The following is a 27683-nucleotide window of genomic DNA, read 5'->3' as shown; positions in this document are numbered from 1 at the left end:
GGCAGCGAAAATGGAACGGTGGGAAGGGGGGGTGCCGGCTGTTGGAGCCCGTGAGGTGCTGGGGGGGGAATCCCATGGAAATGCCAGCTCTGAAACGGCCCTCAAAGCTCCTTTGGGAGTTTTGGGGGAGAAACAAAAACGCCTGTGGCCGGTCTGTGCAGGCGCAGCCCCAGTGGGAGGCTGCACAAGAAGGCGGAAGACAAAGGTCCCCTTCTCCAAGGATCTTGCTTTGCTTTGCCGGCATAAAACCAAGACATCACATTCACTGAGCTGAAACGTCCATTTCTTTAATAGCGGTAATAATTTAAAATTATAAAAAACCCTTTTCTCAGTATCGAATTACCCAAAGGATGGTGTTAACTGAAAAGGGGTGGGGGGAGGGGAAGGGGGGAGAAGAGAAGTCAACGCTCAACAGGGACAGGAAGCTGGGGAGGGGGCGGGGCAGATTCCTTCGAGCTCAGGTCTCTTTTCCTGTGGTGCCTTGCTAAAAGATTCAGCAGCCCCTCCCCGTGGGAAACCCGTAAGAGGAGGGAACAGGGCGGGGCTGGGTGACACCGCCGTTTTCAAGGCTTAGAAACATTGAAGCATAAAGAACTGAGGTGGAACAGAGGAAAGAAGGGACAGGGGGGAAGGGTTAAGACTTGCCAAAAACCCAACCCCATCCTTACGAACCACCTTCCGTTGGGAACTGTGGCCTCTCTCTGTGCCCAGCCACTCTGCACCAGGGCCGATCTCAGGCCTTCTCTGGGCCGGGCGTTCCCCCTTGCCCCGTTCTTGAGACTGTGACATCACTAAGCACCCGGGAGGCAAGAGGCCCTTCGTGTCACAATGGAAAAGTATCGGGGCTCCCGTTCTCCCCACCCCCGCTGCTTTGTTCTGGGGGGGAACCTTCCCCCATCGCCCCAGGGGGAAGTGGGGGAGGGCAGCGACATTAGAGAAGGGAATGAGGATGTCAACTTATATTGGTTTTTCTTAAAAGACTCATGAGTTGTTTGCAGAATTTTCGTTACTCGGTGAGCTGGAGGAAGAGGAGGACGAGGAGGACGAGGAAGAAGCAAAACTCATTGCCGAGAGTCCCGGGGGGTTTGTGGCCGTGTTCTGTCCGCTCAGGCTTTTCCGGCACACCGGGCAGGTGTCGTGCTTTGGAGAGAAAACAAGCAGATGGAGAACACAATCAAGATGGGCAAGTGAGGGGAGAAGAAAGCAGAAGGAAAGGCTCGTCTTCTGAACTGCAATGGAGACTTGCAACAGTAACCTGGCCAGCCAACTTATTGGAGAAGATTCACAGGTGGAGTGCTCAAAAGCAGCACAGAAAATATTATCAACTCAGTTTATCAGCTACCAGCTGTTCTCTCCAATCTGTTAATTAGTGGCATTCCTGAAGACAACTTATTTTGATCTGCGTCCTGCAGCCATATGCCAAAAGAAGTCAAAATGGAAAACCATGCCACCTGAACAATATTTGAAGCTCACACTGCTCCAGGATCTATCTACAAACATTAGCAGAATTTGCACCCCAAATGAATAAAGGTAAAGGTATCCCCTGTGCAAGCACCAAGTCACATCTGACCCTTGGGGTGATGCCCTCTAGCGTTTTCATGGCAGACTCAATACGGGGTGGTTTGCCAGTGCCTTCCCCAGTCATTACCCTTTACCCCCCAGCAAGCTGGGTACTCATTTTACCAACCTCGGAAGGCTGAGTCAACCTTGAGCCGGCTGCTGGGATCAAACTTCCAGCCTCATGGTCAGAGCTTCAGGCAGCATGTCGGCTGCCTTACCACCCTGCGCCACAAGAAGCTCATTCCCAAATGAGTACAACGTCGCTAAAAGGTCTAACTGCCCAAAGCTTCCCAGAAGAATGGAAATGTTTTCAACTACTTCATTAAGCAGGGACCACAGCAGCCTTTGGGGGATCCAAGTTAATGGAAACTATTGGTGAGACATTATTGACAGTTAGTTTAGGTTTCAGTGCCAAGCCAATCACAGGCAACTGGTGTACCTGCAGGGCTAGATCACAAGTTCTTCACAATTGGGAGACTCCAGTTAAGGGCAAGGGAACGAAACTGGGTGTCCTAAGTGAATAGCAGGGACAGCCAACAGCAGCGTCCTTCGGGGGGGGGGGGGTGACACACCATTCACAGACAGTGCCCTGTCGACTGTGGGATGGCACCTTGTGGCATGCAGCAAAGGGACCCCTTTGTGAGCAGTCTGGCTCCTAAAATAAGTGGTGGCATGTTGAGGCTAACAGCGTCCACACACTCAACAGGGTCTGGCTGAGGCACCAGGGTGGAAGCAGAGTGTCGCTCTGGGGCAGCCGGGAGAAAAAACACTTTGCTCTCTTTCCCATCACTATTGGAAGAAGGATCACATTTATTCTCTCGCAAAACACACCCGGATACTTTGACGTGTTCTCCTAAAACTGATTTTCTCCACCCGCAGTGATCTTCGTCCCTCTCCTACACACACATCCAATTTGCCTCCCCCCCCCCTCCAGAGAGCAGCATACAGACCGGGACAGAGCAAGCCAGAGGAGGTCTGACTAGCACAGAACTTTTCAGTTCTTGCAATTTGTACCCTTTAGGATTAACGCAGCTGAAGTGATGCAAGACGCCTTGGGAACGCTGGGTAGACTGCACACGGTTGCATAATGACTCTGGAGTTCCAAATGATATAATGTAGACTATACCATATTGTATAATCTTTCCCTCTTAATAAAGCAGTAAGAGGGATTGGGGTGGGCTGAGTCCATGATCAAAACTCACGGATTTGGGCCTTGCCCTCAGACTGACACATGGAGAGGCCAATTGGGAGGCGCTTTGCGCCTCCCAATTGGCCTCTCCGCGTGTCAGTCCACCCCTCGCTTCCCTATTGGACGGCGCGCAAAGTGCATCGCCCGAACCCACCCTTGCACTCACCGTTGGCGTGGAGCACCGCCTCCCCCGCCATCACCCCAAATGCGCGGCCGCCTCCCCCACGCCCCCCCCCACGGCCTGGCTCCCTCAAGGTGCCTCCCCACACGCCTAGTGGACCCTACCTTCTTCCGGGGATCGCCGCCACTGCTCCCTCTGGCCGTGTCCCTGCTTTCCTCACCGCCCCATTCTCGCACCCACCATCGTCGCGGAGCCCTGACGCGCCCAGCCACCAGCCCAAACGCACCGCCACCTGTGTGGCTGCCTCCCCTGTGCCCCCCCCATGGTCCTGCAGCGAAGACCCCACCTTAGTCCGGGGATCGCCCGAGGATTGCTGCCGCCCCGCTCGCAGCTCCCTCTGGCCGTGTCCCCGCCGCTCCAACATGCGGCCACACCTGGCCCCAACTTCGCCACCCCTGCCTGCCACCACCAGGACTTGTCAGGTACGCATCCAAGCTGCGCTACCATCCCTCTCCTCCCCAACGGCTTCCCTCTCCTCTCCGGCAGCAGCCCCTCACCGGGGGCTGGGGGGGGCTGCCTGCCCCGGCCCCTTTCATCCCCCTGCTAGCGCCCATTGCATTTCAAAGTGCAATGGGCTATATTTCGAGTGTAGATTATATTGTAGATTATCCCTTCACATTGTTAAAATCTGGATTTTTGCCCTTGGGTTACTCACCTGTTCCAGCCAGGGGACTATACAACCATCGTGGAATAAATGGTTGCAGGGCAACTGCCGCACACTCTCGCCAGCTTCGTAATCTTCCTTGCAGACAGGGCACTCCAGCCCAGAACCTGGCATTGCAGGAGACACAACTCAGAACGTGGGCGGACGCCTACCCCGCCCCACCCGCTGGTGGTGCCTGAGGCAAGATCTGTGACTCATGGGTGAGGGGAAAGCTCTGCCCTTCGCAGAACACATCCATGGACCCAACCAGGAAACTGCAAACGCTTTCCGAACAAAAAAATCCCAGATCCTGGCACAATTTCACCAGGCAGGGCTGCAGCAGGCAGCCTCCCCCTCCAATGGGGGATGTTAGGCTCTCAGAAACCGTGGGGGAATTCAGTTCTCACAAGGCACCACCAGTTCCCTCTCAGCACACAACCATCGCCAGGTACAAAGCCCGGAATCAGTGGCTCAGAGAAGCAAGCCAAAGGGTAGTCAAACTGCGGCCCTCCAGATGTCCATGAAGTGGTCACTGGCAGGGGCTCCTGGGAATTGTAGTCCATGGACATCTGGAGGGCCGCAGTTTGACTACCCCTGGACTACACGGACTGGATAAAATAAGATGCGGGCAGTGCCAGGAGGACTCAAGAGTCGCCTGGCTGGGGGGTGGGGCCAGATGCCAGCAAGAGTCTTACCTACGTGTTCTTCTGTTACGTGGATAGTCGGCAGGGCCTGGATCTTCTCTTTGTCTGCAGGAGGAGGCCCCGTGTTTTCAAACTGATTCAGTAGCTGAAAAGAGAAGCGGGTATCAGTGAGAGGGTTTGGCCGCGCCTCATGCCAAGGGCCAGGGTGGTGCAGTGGGGCAAGCAGACATGTGGAATTTTAAGCCCTCACCGATGGCAAAGTGCAGCCAGCAGCCCAAGGCAACTTGCTCCTGACGCTTGCCACAGATCAAACTGGTAACGCTCTGGTAATTCGCACCTTCATTTGGAACTCGTCAAATGAGACATACAAACCCAGAAGAATTGGGGCCTTTTAAAACCAGAAGGAGCAGTTCCACATCTCGAGGGTTTCTGCTTGGTAAGGTGTTTGTTATTCTATGGACAGGGTTCAATCATTGTGGCCAGTGGAAGGTGAGGTTATGAGGAAGGAGAAGGGAAGTAGATAATTCTCTGGCCTCTCACATTAGCACAGACTGTGCTTGCGGACGGGGAGAAAGTGTGTTTGTGTGTGGGGGCTGGACGGGACGGACCCTCACTGGCCTGATCCACCAGGGCTCTGCTCGTTTTTTTAATTACACAGCAGCAGGCATCCATTGCTTTATAGGGTAGTGGTGGTCTGGGGGTGTCTGAGGCCTGTGATGCTGGGAGAGTGACAGAAATGGAGCAACAGGCTCTTTCGGGGCTTCTTCGTTCAGCTGCAGGGAGCATGGGAAGCCACTGAAGTCGGAAACAGCCTACCAAAAAGGCAACATTTGAGGAAGAGCCTAGCCCCCACCCCCATCAAGGGGGGCTGAGGGAAGAATAATACTGAAAAGGCCTTGCTGTGCAGAGATCACCCCCCAGCCCCTGACTGCGAGGGCCTGGGACCCTCCTCCTCCCTGACCCTCCTGAGGCTGCATCGACACTTCTTAGGGACACCAGACCATTTCCTTGGCAAGTGTATTGCCCACCTTTCAGTTCATCATAATGGGAGAAGCTTCTCAAGACACATAATGCAACAGCAATAGAAGCTAGATTTTTTCTTTTTTGGAACAAAACTGCAGTGGCTGAAATCACAGTAAAAACTGAGTCCGACAGCACCTTTAAGACCCACAAGAATTATTGCTGTGCTTCTTCAGACCAGCACGGCTGCCCACTTGACTTTATCTTTATCATGGCTAAAAGCAGTTCAGGCCATAGATGCAAAGAAGCCTGCTTAAAGATTAGAAAAAGAGCTGGGTTTTATACCCCACTTTTCATTACCCAAAGGAGTCTCAAAGCGGCTTAAAATCGCCTTCCCTTCCTCTTCTCACAATAGAGAGGTAGGTGGGGCTGAGAGAACTGAACAGCTCTAACAGGACTGTGACTAGCCAAGGTCACCCAGCTGGCTGCATGTGGAGGAGTGGGAAAATTAAACCCAGCTCTCCAGATTAGAGGCTGCTTAACCACTTAACCACTACACCAATCTAGCTCTTGGCCCATAAGGTCCAAAATTTGCCAAATTTCAAAAAGACAACCCAATCTGCAATTTGGGCTACACTACCAAGAAAGCCAGGAGGCACGCATAAGAATCTGTTAAATCCAAATTAATCTTCCTGAACAAGACCACTACCAACTCTGGTTTCGTAGTCAGAATCACCACACCCATTTCAGAAGACCAAAGCCAGATGACCCCGGGTCACTTGCTGACATTGGAGTGTGTGTGTGTGTGTGTGTGTGTGTGTGTGTGTGTGTGTTATGAACTGGCCAGGGCACCCTGCCAGTCACAGCACCACCTTGTGGACTTTTGAAGTAACTACACCACAGAGCCAACACCAGTGGTGCATTCCCAAATCAGCCCCTGCAGACATTCTAAAAAGGCATCACATACTCGATTGTGTTGAAAGCTGAGAAGAGGCTCCCAGGAAATCAACAGGGTCCAATTAATCCTCCCCTTCTCCTGATAACCAATCAAAGTCAGTTCAGAATGGATTTGGAAAGCTGCCTTAGCCCTAGGAGTGCTTGGGACTCAACCACCTAGGCCTGCATTTTTCAATCTTTTGACAATAGAGTAACCCCTAAAATATTCTTCAGGCTTCGAGTAACCATGGAAGTAATGCCAGCTGGCCACAACTCCCTGCCACACCTCCAGATGTCATGTTTACAGTGCGCATGGCATCACTCATAATGTAAAATACTGATTAAAAAGAAGTTTCATTTGTGTGTGTGTAAGTGCAGTACCCTGCCTGAGCAAAACAAGGAAGCATTGATCTCCGCTGTCCTAAAGCTCACCATGCAAAGCAGCAGTTCTCCTCAGGGGAAAAGATCTGTGTGACTCAGAGATCCCCTGTAACTTTGGGAGAGCTCCAGGCACCACCAGGAGGTTGGCAGTCCTAGCAAGACCTGAGAATATATTTTCCCAGGGTTGGAAATGGTTGACAAGGCAAGGGGAAGTGAGGAATCCTTACGCAGGCTGTGCACAGTCCTTGCACTGGATCCAGGTGTAGTAGCTAAGGGTGCCAGCCTCCAGGTGGGAACTGGGGATCTCCAGGAATTCCAGCTCACCTCCAGACTACAGAGATCACTTCCCATGGAGATAACGGCTGCTTAGGAGGGTAGACTCTGTGGCATTTAGGCTTGTGCGATTCGGCTGCCGAAGCGCCCGGAGGGAACGGCCGCCGAAGCGGCCGAATCGCATAACCCTAGCGGCATTGGACCCAGCCCTCTCCAACTTGAATATCTGAATGCTGGCAACAGCCTTCCTGCAGCCCTTTTTTGTCAGCAGGGCTCTGAGAAGAAATCCTGAGAGGGGGGAAATGGGAGGGGCCAAAGGGGGGAGTGCAGTGCTTCTCTCCCATGCCTTTTCCATTGTGTGTGACCTCAACAAGGCCACCACAGGCTTGACAGATAAGCAGGAACACACTATCCCTCCCGACTCCTCCCTGAGTTAGTTAAGAAAAAAAATTAAGTATATGTTTTAAAAACCCCTCTGGAGCTCTGAAGTAACCCCAGGCTCACTAGTAACCCTGGTTGGGAATGACCTAGGCCAGGGGTAGTCAAACTGCGGCCCTCCAGATGTCCATGGACTACAATTCCCAGGAGCCCCTGCCAGCATTTGCTGGCGGGGGCTCCTGGGAATTGTAGTCCGTGGACATCTGGAGGGCCGCAGTTTGACTACCCCTGACCTAGGCTAAGAGCAGGAGACCAAAATGACCCCAGCAGTCGTCAAATCATGCAAAGCAGGGCTTTCGTTCTTACTTCGATTGCATTGTTCAGTTTCGCTAAATGCAGGGCATGAAGAAACCAGGCAGTTCCAAGGAAACTATGCGGAAATAGTGGGTGTGAGGGCTCCGTTGTCCAAGCACAATTCTGGGAACAGAGGATGGTATCTCTGGGGGCAGAAAAACCATGCCCCTTTGAGCTGCCTTAGGCTTAAAGGGAAGGACACTGGGGTTAACCAGAGTCAACCAGTCATCTTAAGGTCTACAAGGGATTCCTTCCCGTTTTGCAAAGGTGAGGTCTGGCTTGATTACAGCTGGACAGGAGGCTTTTCACACACAGCTCTAGCCTCTTCGTTCCCTCTCCTCCCCCAAGCAGAAGGCCTCGCAAGGCAGCCAAGCTTTACCTGAGTAATAATGGCGTCCAAGCCGTTGGCCCCCCAGGCATAGTCCATAGGATTTGAATGCAAGACTCCCCTTTAAGAATAAAGATAACAGGGGGGGGAGGAAGGGTTAAGTCTCCACCGGGACAGGCAAGCCTTCTGAAAGAGCCACGCCCAGCCCCAACTCACCAGGGGCCTACGCCGAGGTTGGGTATCGTGGTGGGAGCAATGATCCCATTGACCAGCTGCTGGATAATTCTGCAAAGGGACAAAGCAACAAGAGTGAGTTCGGTACAGGAAGGGAAAAGCCTGCAAACGTCCCCAAGCTGAAGGAGATCGAGGGTCCTGCATGAAACCACCTCTGGAACTCGGGCGACCCCTCAGTTCTGAACTTAGGGCTGGCCAGTTTTATTCAAGGACTCACTACCATCCTCAGACTCTGCCATCGAGAGCTAACCGGTCCTCACTCTTCATCCCCTACTCTTATTAGAGCTGGACGCAATCATTTCAAGGCTGTGGTTCAGCAATTAACTGAAGTGGGACTACACTTGCCAACCTCCCAGTGGGGCCCGGAGACATCCTGCAGTTGCAATTCATCCCCAGAGGACAAAGATCAGGTCCCCTGGAGAAAACAGCTACTTAGAGGTGGACTCCATGACACTGTGTTGCTGCTGAGCTCCCTCCTCAAATCTATGTTTTGAGACTGATCTGCCATGCGACTCCAGATGGTTTTCCTACTCCCAATTTAAACTGCAAACATCACATGAGTTACCAGTGAGCCAGGTTATACTTTGGGTTTTGCGCTCGGTATTTTTACAGTAGCAGTACTGCCGGTTGATGACTGCATTTCCTGGCCCTGTTGCATCTGATACAGCCAAAACCCAACATCTAACACAGAACCTCCCCAAAGCTGCCTCATCCCAGTCATTGTCTTTACATGGAAGAAAGAATTGGCCAGGAAATCCACCCTCCCTACCCTCAACCCCTGGAGCACTGCAGAGCAGTGGCATCAGCCCAGAGGTGGAAGGCAGGGGGGAAACTGGCACCACAGCAGGGCACCAAGGGAAGACCATGCTCCTGATCACAAAGCCGAAGAGACAGGGGGCTCTGGAGCAAGGAGAGGAAGGCCGAGGAAAGCAGCCTGGGCAGCACAGCAGAGAGTGGCCAGACAGGCCGTTAGAAATTACACTCTTCTGCCCCCTTGTGGCTGGCTGCTTGGCTGCATCTGAAAAAAAAGATTTCAGACCCCTTTTGACAGAGTGGGTAAGGGCAAATCCCCCTGCTGTGAGAACTGGAGGGGGGGTGGGAAATAATGAGGGTGGGTCCACACTAATCCAAGCTTTTGTAGTCTTGGGCTAGGGGTGTGCATTTTTTTAAAAATTCCCCTAAGGGTGCCAACTGCTTGGAGATCACTGGCCCGAGGGAAGTTTGCCTGGTCCCGGCCCAGGGGAATGAGCTCCCAGGAGAGCTGAGGGCCGTGACAGAGCTCTCGCAGTTCTGCAGGGCCTGCAAGACGGAGCTCTTCCGCCAGGTCTATGGTTGAGGCCAGAGCCATTAAGATCTGACCACTGATTACTCATCATGAATGGACCTTTTTCTGTGAGATCAGAAGGAGTCCTCAATGGGTGCTTCCTGCCATGGATTCTGGGAGGCAGGTCAAGTTTCCACTTCCTGTTTCCTCTATGGTGGGAGGTACCCTCCAGTCTGATTCTCCGAGCCTCAGGGGGGAGGTAAGAAGACCATAGTCTGACGAAGGGTGCTTGCACTCGAAAGCTCATGCCTTGAATAAATCTGTGTTGGTCTTAAAGGTGCCACTGGACTCTGGTTTTATTGTTCTTCTCAAAGAAACTTTTAACTCGTATGCATAACAGTATTTAGCAACACCTAGGAACCTCCAACTGAAGTACAGAGAAAACAGTGCCTATTTGACTCTTATGCTGACTACTTCTCTCTCTTCTATTTTGCATAAGATGTCCTTAATCCCCTTAACCTGTGTTGACAGAGTCCCCCCCCCCTCACCAGTTCAACTTCTGTCTGTGAATGCACATATACAAGTGCTGAGTAGCTGGGTGAGACTGGACGGGATGAGGTGTCCTCCTGATCTCTCAGAAGAAGAGTTGGTTCTTAGATGCTGCTTTTCTCTACCTGAAGGAGTCTCAAAGCAGCTTCCAGTCGCCTCCCCTTTCCCCTCCCCACAACAGACACCCTGCGAGGAAGGGGAGGCTGAGAGAGCCCTGATATTACTGAAGAAGGAGAGTTGGTTCTTATATGCTGCTTTTCTCTACCCGAAGGAGTCTCAAAGCGGCTTACATTTGCCTTCCCTTTCCTCTCCCCACAACAGACTCCCTGTGAGGGAGGTGAGGCTGAGAGAGCCTTGATATTCCTGCTCGGTCAAAATAGCTTTATCAGTCCTGTGGCGAGCCCAAGGTCACCCAGCTGGTTGCATGTGGAGGAGGAGCGGGGAATCAAACCCTGCTTGCCAGATTAGAAGTCCACACTCCTAACCACTACACCAAGCATTCATGGTGAGTAATCAATGGTCATTCTCTCTGCGACGTAGGAGGACACCTCAGTGGGACATGAAGGAGCAGTCCCAGAATGTTAAAAGTGGGGTCACCTCCCTTAGTCCTCGATCATGTGCTGTAGGTCAGGGTGGCCAAAGGATACCTGCTTCTGAGGCACCAAGCAGGTGCAGTTTATGGTGCTTCATGAATGTGTTAACAGTGGGCCATGTGGCCGCTCTACAAATCTGTTCAACTGACACTCTCCTTGCTAAGACCACTTTGCATGGAATGCGTTGTGATGCCTAGTGGGACATATGACCTGAGCCTCTATGATACAGGCTTCCAATGTGCGGCTGATGGAAGCTTTGGACATGCACTGTCCCACCTGTGGAGGGCAGACCTTAATGAAGAGAGACTCTGATTGCCCTCTGAACTTGTTCCAAGGCTTGGAGAATTAGAGGAAACAGGAAGCTGAAATTTGACCGGCCTCCCAGAATCTGTAGCAGGAAACACCCACTGAGATGGAGAGAAGGGGCTCCCCACCACCAAGTAAGATCTCGCTACCACCTATTAGCCCCAAGGTGCCTTTGCCTTCTCTGTGAATGGGGCTGGGGTTGGGATTTTAATCCACTAGCAATTGTTCTGGTTTCATTGTTTGGATTTCTGTTTTTTTTAGGGGGGTTTTACGTATTGTTAGCTACTGCAAGCTGGTTACGGGACTGGCAGAGTATGAATTAAATTATAAATAAACATCCATTGTTATGGTGGTGACAGAAACAGTCCCTGCCACACAGGAAAGCAGAAGGGAACTGATGGGAAGAAACCAGCAAAGGCAGGGAAGCTACTGGCTAATGAGGCGGAAGTGGGAGGGGCCTTTTGGTGCTGGCCTGGCCAATTCTTTACTTGGAATGATTGGAGAAGGGCCCCCGTTCAGGATCCTCAAAGGGAGCAGACACAGCTGTAAACTGCTTGGCAACATTCTCAGTAATTCTGAGCCTCTCTCAAGGCCACCCGAAACAGCACTCACCCTTCTAGCGTCGGGACTCCTTCGTGCCTGCCAGCAGTGCGCCGCGTGGTAAAGCGAGCCCGGGGTTGCCTGGCGCCGTATCTGTGCCGAGACTGGTGTTCCCTCTCTCGCCGGTTCTCGGCATCCCGGTTGTCTTCCGACTGTGCATTGGACCCGAAGGCTGGAAACTCAAAGGAGTCGTCGAATATCCCAAAGGCAAACTGGCCGTAGCCCTGCGGCAGGGTGAATAAATGCTGGTCCACGCTCTGGCAAGAGGAGGGGAAACACGGATGAAGCACCCCCAAGTCTAAGCACAGATTCTCCAGCAGGAGCGTTTTGGGCCTGCCAGAAACAGCTCCCTGGGACCCCAAGGCAGACAGGTGCCTTCCGCAGTCCCTGCTCTCCTGAAGTTAGCAAGGATCTAAGAGAGCCTCTTGTGGCACAGAGTGGTAAGGCAGCGATATGCTGTCTGAAGCTGTCTGCCCATGAGGCTGGGAGTTCAATCCCAGCAGCCGGCTCAAGGTTGACTCAGCCTTCCATCCTTCCGAGGTCGGTAAAATGAGTACCCAGCTTGCTTGCTGGGGGGTAAACGGTATTGACTGGGGAAGGCACTGGCAAACCACCCTGTATTGAGTCTGCCATGAAAATGCTAGAGGGCATCACCCCAAGGGTCAGACATGACCCAGTGCTTACACAGGGGAGACCTTTACTTTTTAAGCTTAGGACATTCTGCATGCAGGAGTAGGAAGAGTAGCCACTGCTTCCACTGACTGGTGGATTGCATTGTTTTCAAAGTGCCTGCCATTCTCGTTTCTAGGACCTGAACCTGGAACCTCTAGGCCCCCAGGTGTCTTCCCCCCCCCCTTTGAAGCCATTAGTTACTTTCCCAAAGTGATCTCTTTGAATCATCTGTCACACTGCAAGGGATTAAATGAATGGCCATCCATCATAAAAGCAGCCAACCTGATTTGGTAAGCAAATAGTGGGGGAGGACGGGGGGGGGGGAGGACAGGCAATGATGGAACTAACCGGGCCTTGCAAAGGAGGTTGTGCGGTGACAGGCACCACCCCCCAAAAGGCTCTGATCTAGTACTGTAGTCTGAAGCTGCCCGAACGTCTGACTGCTTAGGCACACTTCTCAGATTAAAACTGGAAGTCCAGGTCACACTCACGCTCAAAGAAAGTGCACTTTTGGAGTGTGACGGGTGACTCATGCTCAGAAGCGCCTGCCCACCTCCTGTTCTTCTGCATGAGTCACTGGTGCTACCCCATCCTCTGGCTTGCAAGGCAGAAGCCAAGGCAACAAGGCACAGCGAAGGTGGGTTTCTACTGATCATCCATGCAACTGACTCAGCCGAAGGAGAAAGGAGACGGAATTGCCAGGCCTGACGGGGAGGAGGCAAGGCCGGAACTGTCACACTTGCTCCAGGCAGCCAAGGAACTTGACAGTAGGCAACTTGTTGGTTTCTCTCAACAATGTTAGGCAGCTCGTTCTGGTATGTGTTCAGGAGTGCCTGCACTAGCACAGCTCACTGTGTTGAGGGACGCGTGTGTGGGATACAAATGGGAGAAGCAGTAATGATCAATATATCAGCACAGTGAAGCAGGTCAGAGCGGTGGACTCTAATCTGGAGAGGTGGGCGTGATCCCCCCACTCCTCCTCCACCTGAAGCCCGCTGCTGGGGGACCTTGGGCCACTCCCAGCTCTCTCTCTCTCTCTCTCTGCCCCACCTACCTCACAACCCGCCTGTTGTGAGCAGATGAATGGAAAGGCTTTGTAAGCCGCTTTGGGACTTCTTCGGGTCGAGAAAAGCCGGGCATAAAACCGAACTCGGCTAAGAATCAAGAGGTGGCTGGTCCTGCTGTCCGTTTGGCAGTGGCACTGGCCATCCAACCTGCAGCCGGCGGGTGTGGATAAGGGAAAAAGAGGGCTCACCTCGAATGGATGTCTGCCCTGATCACTGGTCGAGGCTGAGGAGCTGGAGCCGTTTTCAACATTCCTGGGGAGAGAAAAACCAAAGCTGCAGCCGAAGAGTGTGTACAATTTGGCCCGTAAAACAAACCCTACCAACCAGCTGCAATGATGAGGAATACCTGAGCTGGCTAGTGAGGCTCTCCTGAGACTGGAGAGTACTCAGCCTCCTTTCACGGATCACTAACACAAAGGAACGTTTGGAAAGGTGGGCTAGGTAAATGTTTGGGGGTGACAATTCCTTTTGTAGACATAGTTTTTCCAGCTGCCAAAAATGTCTCTCCAGCCAGGGTGTGCTTCATACAAAGTACACCGTACATTCACTGGAAGGCCTGACGTTTGTTGCCAAATTCCCGCATTAGAAATAAAGTAGTTTACTTTCAGTTTTCTGGGACTGTTCTGGAGGAGGAGTTACAACCAGAGCAGCCATAACCATTCTCAAACCGTGGGCCCACAACACACAATGACCCCAGCTTCCTTTTGTTTTGTCTTAAGCCTGTTCCTTCCTTGCCGGAGGATGCTGGCCAGGAAACCCCCGCCCTTTGCCATGAAGCAGCTTCTAGAAAGGAAGCCACTGGGGAATGCCAAGCACAGTTTAGTGGGGAGGCAGGTGAGCGACCTGAAAGCGCAACAAGCAAACACCAAAGCTAGGGGGCGAGCTAGCCTATTGCAGAAGCACGACGATGGGTTTTTATAATCTTACTCAGAGGTAGTCAAACTGCGGCCCTCCAGATGTCCATGGACTACACTTCCCAGGAGCCCCCTGCCATAAATGCTGGCAGGGGTTCCTGGGAATTGTAGTCCATGGACATCTGGAGGGCGCAGTTTGACTACCCCTGATCTTACTAGTCCAGTCCTTCGTATTCATGCTGGCAAGAATGAGTTGTCTTCCCTCAAGTGTCCCTGCAGGGAGATACCAGCATGTCCCAAGGAGGGAAAGATTGCGTCCGTGTTCTACGAACTGTCCCGATTCAACCTCACATATTATTTTAGATTGTGAACTTCATGTGAGTCTTCGCAGAAAACTTCTGGATCCTCTACTTTGTCCCAGAGTCTAGTAAATGATGAAGCTACACTCCAGTTTCTGCTTAAGGATCTTTCTGCAAAGACCACATTGTGTGTAGCTGAATTTTTAATGGCTGTTTATCGAGCTAGAATTAAGATGTTTTAATCAGCTGATTTTACTGTATTTTAGTCTATAACATTAGCTTATTTTACTCTATTATAATTTTACCCTGCTTGGCTGTACTTGCCTCTTATTGTTATGCCAATAAAGGTGTGTGTGTGTGTGTATAAAAACCTTTATTGACATTACAATAAGAGGCAAGTAGTGGGCATAACAATAAGAGGCAAGTATATATAACAAGCAAACACCACACACAATACACAAGATATTCCGAATCAGAAAGAGACTGGTTACCTGGGCTCTTCTGGAAGCTCTTCAATAAAACCAGATTCGCACCTTGGGCAAATGTAATCCTACAGAAATGGAAACAGCCTTTTAGCCAAGAAAATACCAGCATGGGTGGCATCTGTTCTTGGAGTCGGAGAAGGACTCCCCTGCGTCCTTTTAAGAGCCCATCCCTCCAAAGGGGGCTCCCACCAAACCTCTCCCAGCGGTGGAGTATCTGCCTTGCCTCACCCGTGCCCATCAGCCCTCTTGAGCCCTTCAACTATAGTGTACATTTGCAGTGAAAGAGGCCAGTGAACCCCAATTGCCTCTGTTTCGTATCCTAAGAAGGGAGAGTTATACAAATGATGCGCGAGATGCAATGCAAAAGGCTGGAAAAGGAGGATTACCGAAAAGGCATCTGAAAAGGGGCAATTCAGTCAAAACTCAGGAATTTAAACTTGAAAGGATTCAAGCCCTTCCCCACACTAGTTTCGCTCAGCCACCTGACCAGGGCCTAGTCTGCACACAATAGATAATGCACTTTAGAAGTAGATTTTCCTGTTCTGCACTGGAACATCCAGCTGCCAAAGCACATTGAAAGTGCATTATCCAATGTGTGCAGACTAGGCCCTGGTCACCCACAAAGCAGAATCCTGGCTTCAAAAGCTGAAAGCATGCTTTGCTCTCACAAAATGAACTTGGAGGTTAGTCCCCCACCCCCCGCCCCTTTCCAAGGGGAAGCAGCTCTGTACTGAAACAAAAAACATCTGGCTGCTTCGAACCTCAGAAAACCACACCCCCCAATGGTAACTGGTTCAAGTCTGGTTGTCTTGAGCCAAAGGATCGTCCTGGATTTCTCTTCCGCCGCGCTGTGTCTGCAGAGCTCTGGGGACCCACAGGGAACCCACTTCTGTGAGGCAAGGCTATAGTGCTTGAAACTTTAATTTGGGGGGGAAAGGTTTATAGCATTCTTAGCAGTATAGCTACAGTTGGAAAGCAAAATGCCTGACTCATAATGTTAGAATGCAGGGTAGCCACTGAAGTTGACAGCAGCAGATTCAGAAGAAAAAGAACTCACTGCCATGACTAGCTATTCCACTAGGCTGCTTGGTGTAGCCAGTTTGGTGTAGTGGTTAGGAGTGCAGACTTCTAATCTGGCGAGCCGGGTTTCTGCGCTCCTCCACATGCAGCCAGCTGGGTGACCTTGGGTTCGCCACAGCACTGAGAAAGCTGTTCTGATCAAGCAGCAATATCAGGGCTCTCTCAGTCTCACCTCCCTCACAAGGGTGTCTATTGTGGGGAAAGGAAGGGAAGGCGAATGTAAGCCGCTTTGAGACTCCTTCGGGTAGAGAAAAGCGGCATATAAGAACCAACGGGGAGCTCAGATGTCAAACTGCAGGGAGAAAGAGACCCATCGTAGTCAAAACAGCTGTACTTGTTTTATTCACAAGTTGAGTTGTTAATCACATGCAATTACAATTTTTTACATATAAATAACCCATAATATAATAAAATAGAAACATCGCAGACACCTCCACTGAAACCTGCCACTCAGATGAGAATCTCGGCTTCCATCCACAATCTAGTAGCTATCACCAGAAGCCTGCCTGGTATTGCCACGTATTAGCAAGGGTCCTACAATGAAGAGGGGCTTGATTCCTAACCCACAGGGAGGTTGTCCCATAACCAGCTATGGGAAAAGGCTGCTTCTTCTCTGAAACCAACCAAAAAGAAAGGCTAATTGGGAAAGATTGCTGGATTGACACAAGCAGGCACATGGGTCTAACCCAGGGTATTTGACGGCCTCAGACCATGAAGGGCTTCAAAGTAATAATTAGACCTTCAAAATGAACCTAAAACCAGACAGACGCTAGTATGACTGCTTTAAAGCTGACATTACCTGCTCATCTCAGGTTGTTTTCAAGGACAGTCCTGCAATAAACATGCTGCAGTAATCCAGCATGGGCTAAATGTACAGGTCTGTTACTTAAGGATTCTGTCTCCCCTCTCTTTTGTCCTCCTGGACTTTAGGTCAGCACAGGGCAAGCAGACTCAGCCTCCTACCTATTTCTGACAAGTCATTTTAAACAAACAGAATTCTGCTTGGAACACGAAGGAATGGGGAAGACAATCATGCAACACTAAGAGCACTCAGCCAGTGGGCTGCAGCTCCCTCAGATGGAGCTAAGGAAGGGCAGGGCACAGCAATTAGCATATCTCACATGCTTGTGCTTCATGGTGCAGCTGCCTGGATAAGATTGTAACCCGCCACGAGCTATTTGGGAGTGGATGGCTAAAAACCGAATGAATGAATGAAGATAGTGCTTATTTCTCTGCAGCTGCACCCCAAAGAAGGCCTCTCAGCTAGGCTTTAAGGTTCCACTTTTCGTTTCACTTTGCTGCAACAAATAACTTGGCTACTGCCTTTGGAATTCTTATCTCCTGTAGTACTGGGTATAGTCACAAGTGTGCTTACTGAAAACGGATTCACATGTCATGGTGCCTGCACATTTCATTCTACTGGCTAAGTATTTTCAGCAGTGCATTTACCCTCTGCTCTCATCAAGTGGATTATGAAGAAGAAGAAAAAGAAGAGTTGGTTCTTATATGCCGCTTTTCCCTACCCGAAGGAGGCTCAAAGTGGCTTACAATTGCCTTCCTACTCCTTTCCCCACAACAGACACCCTGTAGGGTGGGTGAGGATGAGAGAGCCCTGATATTACTGCAGAAGAAGAAGAGTTGGTTCTTATATGCCGCTTTTCTCTACCCGAAGGAGGCTCCAAGCGTCTTACAATCGCCTTCCTATTCCTCTCCCCACAACAGACACCCTGTGAGGTGGGTGAGGCTGAGAGAGCCCTGATATCACTGCTCGGTCAGAACAGCTTTATCAGTGCTGTGGTGAGCCCAAGGTCACGCAGCTGGTTGCATGTGGGGGAACGCAGAATCGAACCTGGCATGCCAGATTAGATGTCCGCACTCCTAACCACTACACCAAACTGGCATAATATGCATTTTACCTCTGCAGCCTTTACAACACCCTTTTCAATGTCTAACTGGGATAAAAAGTCTGTTGAATGGAGCTTTGAGAGCAAACTTGGTGTAGTCCAAAAAGAGCAGGTGGGTAATAAATGCAATATGTCATAATCATAATTAAGAATTGCAGCCTCTAATCTGGAGAACTGGGTTTGATTCCCCACTCCTCCACATACAGCCAGCTAGGTGAGCTTGGGCCAGGACTAGTTCTTTCATCCCCACCTACCTTCATTGGGTATCCATTGTGGGGAGAAGGACAGGCAATTTTAAGTCACTCTGAGACTCCGTCGGGTAGGAAAAAATGGCCTTCTCAAAGATTCAAACAAGGAACATTTTGTTGGGTCTCTGTGGTGCTACTGGACTCAAATTTAACTGATTTAATTATAGAGCAAGATGGGTAGCCATGGTCTATAGTAGTTGAAAACTGCAAGAGTCCAGTAGCTCCTTAAACACTGACAAAATTTGTGGCATAGGAGAATTAAACTTTGTCTCAAAAGTGCCACTGGACTCAAATTTTGTTCTGTTGTTTTAGACCAGGGGTAGTCAAACTGTGGTCCTCCAGATGTCCATGGACTACAAGTCCCAGAAGCCCCTGCCAGCAAATGCTGGCAGGGGCTTCTGGGACTTGTAGTCCATGGACATCTGGAGGACCGCAGTTTGACTATCCCTGTTTTAGACCAACATAGTGGCCCACCAGAATCCAAGATTAGTAATGGTCACCCATGAAACTCCTGTTGACTCACAATTTTTGGCAGAAATTATGCCCACAGAGCAGGCTTCTCAAAAAATTTCCTACAACATCTAAGTCTTAGGGGACTAATGTCCCTCTTCTCTCCCAGCTGGGTGCTGCTTACAAAGTTGCCCTTTCATTCTGCCATCAGATCTTACTCCATTCCTGGCTCTTATTTAGTTCTCTCTGGTTCAAATCCTCAGTTCCTGCTCTGATCAAACCAATGAGGTGAAAAGGGCAGAAATATCCTTAGAAGGTTGGACTCTCAGGATGGAAAAATACTGCAGGTAAGCTAAATATTAGTCACAAACATGGAAATATTCCACAAACAAATGCATAAAACTGCTTCAAGTCAACACTGTTTTAAAAAAATATATAAAACCACAAGTTTAACCATATCTGTCCTTACTAGGAAGAATCTACCTATCTATGTATTTTTATCCTGATTTTCTCCAAGGAGCTTTTGTTAGTCCGCAAGATTTCTCCCTCCTGATCCCTTTGATTTTTACAAAAATCCTGCCAGGTAAGTCAGTTGAGCAAGAGTGATTGATCAGCCCAAATTGGCTTAGGCCCAGGGTCCTTTCAGTCCTCCTAATGACAGCTCTGCAGTAACTCTTAGCGCCAAATTAAAGGATACTGATTGTGGAACAGAATTTACACGGTCTAGCAGGGCCCTGATCTCTCCTGCCAAAAAGGCCCTGGCCAATTTCACCTCCTTTGGGCCGGGGACCCTCAGCCAGTTTTGGTCCTAAGAGCTTAATGGCTAGCCTGCCACTGCAGGGGGGCCTTGGATTTGGTTCACCCGTGTCCTTTTATTGAAACATGTCAGTTCAGCCTAGCAAAATGCTGTCCAGGAGACCTTTTTGACCCATGGGCACCTTTAAAATTCTGATACAAGGTAGTGACCATAACCACAAAATGGCCAATGCTGGAAACAGAAATGCACACAGACACACAGAAGGAAGCCCCACTGGGGCTTGATGGGCTCCAGGAAAGGGGCCAGTGAATGTTATGGCACCCAGGCGCACCATGTTGGGGATTGCGGAGTTAGACCAACCTGTCACAGACTGCATGACTTGAGCAAGCCATTCTGCCTCAGGTCTCTTGCTATGAAATGGAACCTACTTCACTAGGCTGTTGTGGTTAAGGTGTCAAGAATTCCATGAGGGAAACCGAGGGTCAAAATTTGGACTTGTATGTCCTTGGACATCCCTCTGCTCCTAAACAACCTCACAAGGTTACTGGGATACTAAATTGCCATTCTGCACTCCAGAGAAATGGCAGAGCAAAAAATGTTAAATGCTTTTTCAAAATTCACTCATTCCCAGTACATCATGTTTAAGAGGACATAAGCTGAGTGTGCACTGAAAGATTTTACATGACAGCCCCAGCAAGCTACCCGAGCTAACTTTCAACAGGAGCTTGCTGTAGAGCCATTAGGTTAAAAGTAGGGACATCTTTTTTTGTTGTCAAGTTACAGCCTATGAGGTGTTCTGTGGGCATATTCTTGATTGATTTCCCCACCCAAGATGTTCAGAGGCGGTTTGCCATTGCCTGCCTCTATATAGTGACCACAGACTTCCTTGGTGTTCTCCTACCCTAGTACTGACCAGGACTGGCTTTGCCTACTTCCCAAGACCTGATGAGATAGGACGAGCCTGGGCTACTCAGATCAGGATGGGGACAGCTACCAAGGAGAAATTCTACATGAAAACCTATATATTTCCACCTGCACCAAGTTCGACCAGGTGATGCTAGGCTAGCCAGGAATGGGTGTGCTATAAAAATGTAAACCTTAGAACAGTGGTCCCCAACCTTTTTATTACTGGGGACCGGTCAACGCTTGACAATTTTACTGAGGCCTGGGGGGGGGGGTAGTCTTTTGCTGAGGGACATTGCTGCCGCCGCCTGAGCCCCTGCTCCACTTGCTTTCCTGCCGGCAACCCTGTCTTCCCACCACCCGCTGGGGGGCGCTGCCAGCAGCAACTGCGCAGTGCCATGCCGAGGGGGAGCCCCAGCCATGGCAGCTGCTGGAGAACACCAAAGGTGAGCCAGTGGCAGAGTGGCAGGGCAGCCCCCAAGACAACAGCTGGGGAGGACAAGGAGGAGCTGCGGCCCAGTACCGACTGATCCATGGACCGGTACCGGTCCCTGGACCGGGGGTTGGGGACCACTGCCTTAGAAAACAGAACTGTCCATTTTGGTCACCCTTGAAAAGACTGCTTGCTGCCCCTGGATTACAGGGCTCAAAAAGCTCCCAGGACAGATCAGATAAAAACTCTACCTCATGTTGAGCAGAATCCTGCAAACACAGAAGAAGCTCAAGAACCCTGGATTCATTTTCTTACAAAACAAGTTGTCATAATAGTCTGCTTTCTGCCTCAGCCTTGGCAATCCTACTGTTTGCATTGCTTTCACTTTGAGAGGGAGTATCACATTCTAAGCTGGGAAAGGTGAAACAGAAAGTCTTTGGTCTGATCCTCGTATCCATCTTGTGCTCATGGTATCACTTGAGTCACACCACCCTCTCTCAGGCTCACCCATATATTTCTCATAAGGTTACAAGATTACATAAAAGCTTTTAAAGCACTACGTGCATACTAAGCTCTGTATTCCTTTTATCCCCTTATGAACAGGCAAGGGAAGTTTACACAAGTTTGCTCTTTTTCTTCATAGTCTCAAACGGCTGACCCTAGTAATGTATGGGTAGGTGGGCTAGCAGAAATAGTTGCAGGCTAGTCATTATCGAAGACGAATCTGCAAAGCTAGCAACACATCTGTTTGTCTTACTTACGCGTAACTAAAGTTGTCATCTGGCTGGAACTCCCCTCTATTTTCTTAATTTTCTCTCTCTCCGCTGCTCTCCACATTCCTTTTCTGAACTCTTCCTCTACTACCTACACACCTCTTTGTTTCCCCTGTATTGCTTCCCTCTCTGTGCACCTGGATGGGGTGCCTGGAAGCACAAGCAGTATACCCGCTCTGCCACTATGAAACACCAGAATGGAAGAAGCAGCCAACCCCAGAAGCAGGTAGTAGAACAAGACAAAAGGGAGTGTGTGTGTATGTGGGGGGGGGGGGGCAGTGATATTGCTTGTCTGCTTAGATTGCAAGTTATGTGCTATAGATTCATTCACTCTTTTATTTGACTTAAACAATTTACTGTTTTGAATGTTATCTTAAGAGCCTGACAGATTCTTTGGTTGCTCTGCAGCTAGGTTCATTTTCTTGAGTGTTCTTTTTGTGTAGCTCTTGAGTTTTCTGCTCTAGTTTCTTTTTTTTGAACTTGTGTCTCAGTGTTCTTATAAAAATGAATGTTTTTCCAGAATATGTTCTAAATACTTAAGTCCCTTAATAATATACCGCATGTTATGAACATGACAAAATGTGTAAATTAAGGCTCTCTTACCTACTTGACTTACATGTCTTTCAAGTTCTTGCTTTGTACCCTGTAAGAATTTAGATTGCGGTAGATTTATCTGTGTTAACCTATTACCATGTATGATTGTATTCCTCGGTGGGGCAGCTAAGTACACGGAAGAGTGCAGCACCCTAGGCAGACGAACAATCCCTGTTAGCATCCACCCTCCTCAGTCCACCTGTTGATTATACCTGGCTCTGCCTTTCGATTACTAAATCTGCAAAATCATCATCATCATCACTGCTAATAAACTAATAGAAAACACAGCCTCCATCACTGAGAATGCTTTGGAGAAGATAAGCTATTCAAGGTGAGGGTTTTAGGGGAGGGGAAACTATCAAAGATAAACACTTTGGAGATGAGAATTAAAAAAAAAACAGGAAAGGGATATTTGAGCGTCGTCCCTATTCCCACCTACAGCCGAGGCTGCCCCCTTTCCTCCCTGCATGAACCACCGCTGGAGCTTGCTTCCCACCAGCCTCCACTTGAACCGGTCGACAAGGGCTGGCCCCCAATCCACACGCGTGGCCCAGCTCTACTCTGTCCTCCTCCCCCGGAAGGAAGGGCCCCGAGCCAACCCCCACCCCCACCCCCACCCCCACCCCCACCCCAACCCCCGACGACCACCTTCCAAATTGAACCCCCTCATAAAGGCAGTAGCGAAACTAGGGGGGGGGGACCCGGTCACTGACCCCTCCCTCGGACCTGCGGCGCCAGAGGCAGCCCCCCGTCCCTCGCCGCCAAGGAGCCCGCCCGGATCTCCGCCCGCGGCCGCTCCCTTCCCCCGCCCGCACTCCTCACCGGCAGCCGCGGGGCGATCTCGGCCGAGCAGTAGTGACAGAAGTAGCGCCCGGGCTGGGGAGACGCTTCGGCCATCTTGTTTCCCTCCCTCCCCCCGCGGGGAGGAGGAGGCCCCGCCCAAGAACGCCGTCGGGCTACGGCGGCCGATAGGGGCCAGGCGGCGGAGGAGGAGGGCGTGGGTGGGCGGGGCGTGCCACTTTCCTTTTTGCGGTGGCTCGTCCCGCCCAAGTCTAAAAAAAAACCCGCCCCCTCGGTGGCGGCAGCCCGCCCTCTCTCGGCCGCCGTAGCTCGTGGACGGGACTGGGCGGGGTCTGCTGCTAACGGCCTCTGCCCCGCGCGGCTTTCGAGGCTGTTTGGCTCCTGCCGGGTGCCGTAGCCGGGGAAAGATAAGGGGTGGGGGGAAGACGGGGGGGATCCGGGGGAAGGATTCCAGGGTCGGGACTGCCGGACAAAAGTGTCTGCTCGGGGTGCGGCCAACGCTGGGCTGGGGAGGGGGATAGTCCTGACTCAGGGGTAGTCAAACTGCGGCCCTCCAGATGTCCATGGACTACAGTTCCCATGAGCCCCTAGGGTTGGGGAGGGGGATAGTCCTGACTCAGGGGTAGTCAAACTGCGGACCTCCGGATGTCCATGGACTACAATTCCCATGAGTCCCTAGGGTTGGGGAGGGGGATAGTCCTGACTCAGGGGTAGTCAAACTGCGGCCCTCCGGATGTCCATGGACTACAATTCCCATGAGCCCCTAGGGTTGGGGATAGTCCTGATTCGGGTAGTCAAACTGTGGCCCTCCAGATGTCCATGGACTACAATTCCCATGAGCCCCAAGGGTTGGGGAGGGGGATAGTCCTGACTCAGGGGTAGTCAAACTGCGGCCCTCCAGATATCCATGGACTACAATTCCCATGAGCCCCTAGGGTTGGGGAGGGGGATAGTCCTGACTCAGGGGTAGTCAAACCTCGGCCCTCCAGATGTCCTAGGGACTCATGGGAATTGTAGTCCATGGACATCTGGAGGGCACAGCTTGACTACCCCTGGACTCTGACTGTTGTGTTAATTCAGCCTGTTAGGGAGGAAGTACATTCGTCCTAAGGCGCGTCCTGCAAAGATGCTTGGCTTCTTTCTCTGATCCCTCTTGCTTAATTTCTCCTTGGGCAAGTAGGCATTTGACTCTCAGATAGTTCGTGCTTGGTTTGTATCAGATAGTTCGTGCTTGGTTTGTATCTATACTGTAGTTCTTGAGGTGTCTTGCTGGCACCTTTGGCATTGGGTAACCTGTTCTGTAGATGGGTAGCAGTGTTAATCACTTCTGTCCAGTATTTTTCAGATTACTGTGCTTTTAGGAGCATGCTTCTGCACAGGGGATGATTCTTTCTGCTATGCTATTCTTTTCTCCAGAACACTGAGCACATGGAACACTGAGCTGATGCTCTATTCCTTCTTCATGTCATGTTCCACATATTCTCCTCCATTGTTTGTGTGATTGGCCAATGGCTTTCTGTGAAACCTGTTGCTTACTATTGCAACATATGCTTTGAGCCTTTCCAGTACTTGGCTCTTCTCCTTAGTTAAGAAGGTGACTGCATACTTTGCGAAATTAACTAAGGTCCAGAGTATATAATATCATTAACAGGAGCTAACTCCGTATATAACAAAATCTTTGTAATTCTTGTGTTTTATGTATGCTGTTTTTATTTCATGCCTGACTACTGATAAAGGCAGTAACACCAAAATGCATATGGTCAGTGGAGGTACTGGTATGTAGGTATGCACTGATTTTATTGAGGCTACATGAAGATAAACTTGGGTTTTTAATTTTAATATTAGTACTTAATTTTAAAGTTTTGATCTACCCTACACAGGCTTGAATTCATTCCCATTGTTTGGATTTGGGTTCTTTACTTTGAGAATCATCATAAAAGCTTAGCATAGATTTGAATAAATATATTTGTTCCCACTAGAGGTCTCTGTCTTTATTGGACTACATGCATCACACTCCAGAGGGCACTGTGTCTGGCTTATCTCATGAAGGTCATGTCCCTGTAGCATGAATACACTGATAACAGACTTTTCAATGTTACATTGGGTTATTTGTATGCCCTTGGTCAGGCTCTGACTCTCAGGTTAGGCAATAATATTTTCTCTATGTCTGTTTGTGCAAAACATCTATGCCATACCCAGGAACATTTCTTTTGCTTGCAATATGTACTCATGTTTGCATTTTCTACACATGTACCTACAGCAGGCTTTCTCTACCATGGTTCTGTTAAACAATGGGGTTTCTTGATGGTACTGGAAGGATTTGCTGAATGGGTGGAAGTTAATTTTTAATATATATATATTTTTAATTTTTAAAATATTTAACATTGAATCATAGAACTAGTTGGAAGGGACCTCCTGGGTCATCTAGTCCAACCCCCGGCACTATGCAGGACACTCACAACCATATTGCTCATCCACTGTGTCAGAATCAAGGTTCTGCCATGATTTAAAGTTGCGTGTTTGACGGTGTAACCATCTTGGAATGTTTCTTTTCTCACTGTGTACTGTCTCTTTTTGATTTCACTGTCTAGCTTGTAGAAGTAGCTACTGTACTCCAAGGTCAACATTGCCTCTGTTATCTAGTCTGATAGTCTCCCAGCTTGGCACCTGCGTTGGAGGGGGGTATTGTGTCTGAGGGGGCTGATACGAGGCCTGGGAAAGGTGGGTGAATTTAGTGGATAAGAACTGTTGCTTTGCTGTACTGCCCAGATTTGGCTATTTGAGTCCTGGGAGATCTGCTCTGAATAAACCATTCTACTTTTCCAAGATTGGTTTTTATTTCAGGCCTGTCGTACAGACACCACAGTGTTACCTGCCACTCCCTTGGACCTTCACAGAATAAGACTCTGTCAGTTGGCTATCCAGCCTCTGTTTAAAAATCTCCAAAGATGGAGAACCCACCACCTCCCGAGGAAGCCTGTTCCACTGAGAAACTGCTGACTGTCAGGAACTTCTTCCGGAGGTTTAGATGGAATTTCTTTAGAATTAATTTCATCCCTTTGATTCTGGTCCATCCCTCCAGGGCAAGAGAGAACAACTCTGCTCCATCCTCCATATGGCACCCTTTAAAATACTTAAAGATGGTTATCAGATCCCCTCTCAGTCATCTCCTCTAAACAACCATGCTCCCCCCCCAACCTTTCATTTGGCCACTGATGAGCCTGGAGGGGGGGAGGGGGGGCTCCAGGTGGGCATCTATACAGCTATGCTTCCCAACAATATTCTGCCTGATTGTGCTACTTCTGGGGTTCCTCAAAGCCTGAAGAATGTTTAGGTGGTTTCCCAATGGTAAAAAAGTTGACAAAGGCTGGTCTAAAGCATGCAAATCATCCTGCACTGTCCCAGTTGCAATCAATTCCTCTCTTTGATTGATGTATCATCTTTTTTTCCAATGCAAGTGCTCTTACTCAAATCAGGTTGTTTGCAATTTGTGGCACACATAAGCGGTCTTTAGTGAGAATCTCTCTATTTCAGCCATTTGAAAGCTTGTATTTTACAAATCAGGAGCCCCTTGTGGCGCAGAGTGGTAAGGCAGCAGAAATGTTGTCTGAAAGCTCTGCCCATAAGGCTGGGAGTTTGATCCCAGCAGCCGGCTCAAGGTTGACTCAGCCTTCCATCCTTCTGAGGTTGGTAAAATGAGTACCCAGCTTGCTAGGGGGTAAACGGTAATGACTGGGGAAGGCACTGGCAAACCACCCCGTATTGAGTCTGCCATGAAAATGCTAGAGGGTGTCACCCCAAGGGTCAGATGTGACTTAGTGCTTGCACAGGGGATACCTTTACCTTTACCTTATTTTACAAATCATGACCCTACCCCTTCTGCAACCATAGACCTTTTTAATCTTCATTTAGGGTTTCATAGAAGTCCCTGTGAGAGGACATGTGTTTTGTATAAAGGTAAAGGTATCCCCTGTGCAAGCACTGGGTCATGTCTGACCCTTGGGGTGACGCCCTGTAGCGTTTTCATGGCAGACTCAATACGGGGTGGTTTGCCAGTGCCTTCCCAGTCATTACCGTTTATGCACTGTCAAAATACCATGTATTACTTTTGGTTGCATTTTGAGTCAGTTCTTTAAGGGCGGCTGTTTAAAGTCCTCCCTTGTCTGTTTGGAAAAGTAACACTGCTTAGAAGGAATACTGTCCTCTTAAAAGTGCCCTTGTTTTCCACATGAGTGGTAAGTCACCTTGCTTTTGTTGCTTACATTTAAAGCTAAAGGTAAAGGTAAAGGTATCCCCTGTGCAAGCACCGAGTCATGTCTGACCCTTGGAGTGACGCCCTCCAGTGTTTTCATGGCAGACTCAATACGGGGTGGTTTGCCAGTGCCTTCCCCAGTCATGACCGTTTACCCCCCAGCAAGCTGGGTACTCATTTCACCGACCTCGGAAGGATGGAAGGCTGAGTCAACCTTGAGCCGGCTGCTGGGATCGAACTCCCAACCTCATGGGCAGACAGCTTCAGACAGCATATCGCTGCCTTACCACTCTGCGCCACAAGAGGCTCTTACATTTAAAGCTACTTGTTCTATATTTGCTTTATTTGCTTTATTTGCTTTATTATTGCATTCCTCAAACTGTTTATGCCTTTGTTATATCTCTTCCATTTGATTGATTACTTTGATAAGAGTCAGTTTGTCTTCTGCTTCAATTTGAGACAAGGATTTTCATAAGTCTTTGGCAAATTTATTACAATGAACACAACCGTGCTGAGATTTCTTTCCCAGAACATCTGAGCTGTTCAGTTAGATTAAGCACTTTTTCTAAGTGGTCATGCAAGTTTCCTTTCTCTGGCATTTTAATGATAAAGAAGTGGCCTAACAGATGGGTCAGAGAGGAAGCCAGAGCAGTCGTTTTCCAGAGGAGTGTCTGGAGGGGCCCTCTGCTCAACTCCCAAAAGAAGCCGAAACATGCCCTTGGCTCCCTTTTGGTGAAA

General features: G+C 49.8%; 2 protein-coding genes across 2 annotated transcripts in view; one reads left to right on the top strand and one right to left on the bottom strand.

Annotated features, from left to right (window-relative positions):
- Positions 1 to 266: 266 nt before the first annotated feature.
- Positions 267 to 22883, bottom strand: RNF126 (ring finger protein 126). Its single transcript, XM_077331925.1, has 9 exons — positions 22715 to 22883; positions 14757 to 14815; positions 13301 to 13364; positions 11386 to 11630; positions 8044 to 8112; positions 7879 to 7948; positions 4269 to 4362; positions 3586 to 3701; positions 267 to 1140 (listed from the first exon to the last, which is right to left on the bottom strand). The coding sequence occupies exons 1-9, from the start codon at positions 22787 to 22789 to the stop codon at positions 982 to 984; spliced, it is 951 nt and encodes a 316-aa protein (XP_077188040.1). The 5' UTR covers positions 22790 to 22883; the 3' UTR covers positions 267 to 981.
- Positions 22884 to 24816: 1933 nt separating this feature from the next.
- The window catches only part of CARD9 (caspase recruitment domain family member 9), a 34210-nt gene continuing 31343 nt past the window's right edge, over positions 24817 to 27683 (top strand). The window contains exon 1 of the mRNA XM_077331923.1: positions 24817 to 24834. The gene's annotated coding sequence lies outside the window, so the exon portion shown is untranslated. The remainder of the gene's footprint in view (positions 24835 to 27683) is intronic.

The sequence above is a fragment of the Paroedura picta genome, chromosome 4, assembly GCF_049243985.1.
Source record: "Paroedura picta isolate Pp20150507F chromosome 4, Ppicta_v3.0, whole genome shotgun sequence".
Classification (NCBI taxonomy): Eukaryota; Metazoa; Chordata; class Lepidosauria; order Squamata; family Gekkonidae; genus Paroedura; species Paroedura picta.
The sequence above is the reverse complement of the archived record's forward strand: the minus strand, read 5'-3'. Positions and strand labels throughout refer to the sequence as shown.

What these genes read in the sequence shown, in the direction of transcription:
- RNF126 (XM_077331925.1), bottom strand. Translation starts at nt 22,789, where the DNA reads ATGGCCGAAGCGTCTCCCCAGCCCGGGCGCTACTTCTGTCACTACTGC. An exon ending in TGGACGCCATTATTACTCAG is followed by an intron (nt 4,363 to 7,878) that starts GTAAAGCTTGGC and finishes TTCTCTTTTCAG; the next exon opens with CTACTGAATCAGTTTGAAAA. An exon ending in CGTAACAGAAGAACACGTAG is followed by an intron (nt 3,702 to 4,268) that starts GTAAGACTCTTG and finishes CTGCAATGCCAG; the next exon opens with GTTCTGGGCTGGAGTGCCCT.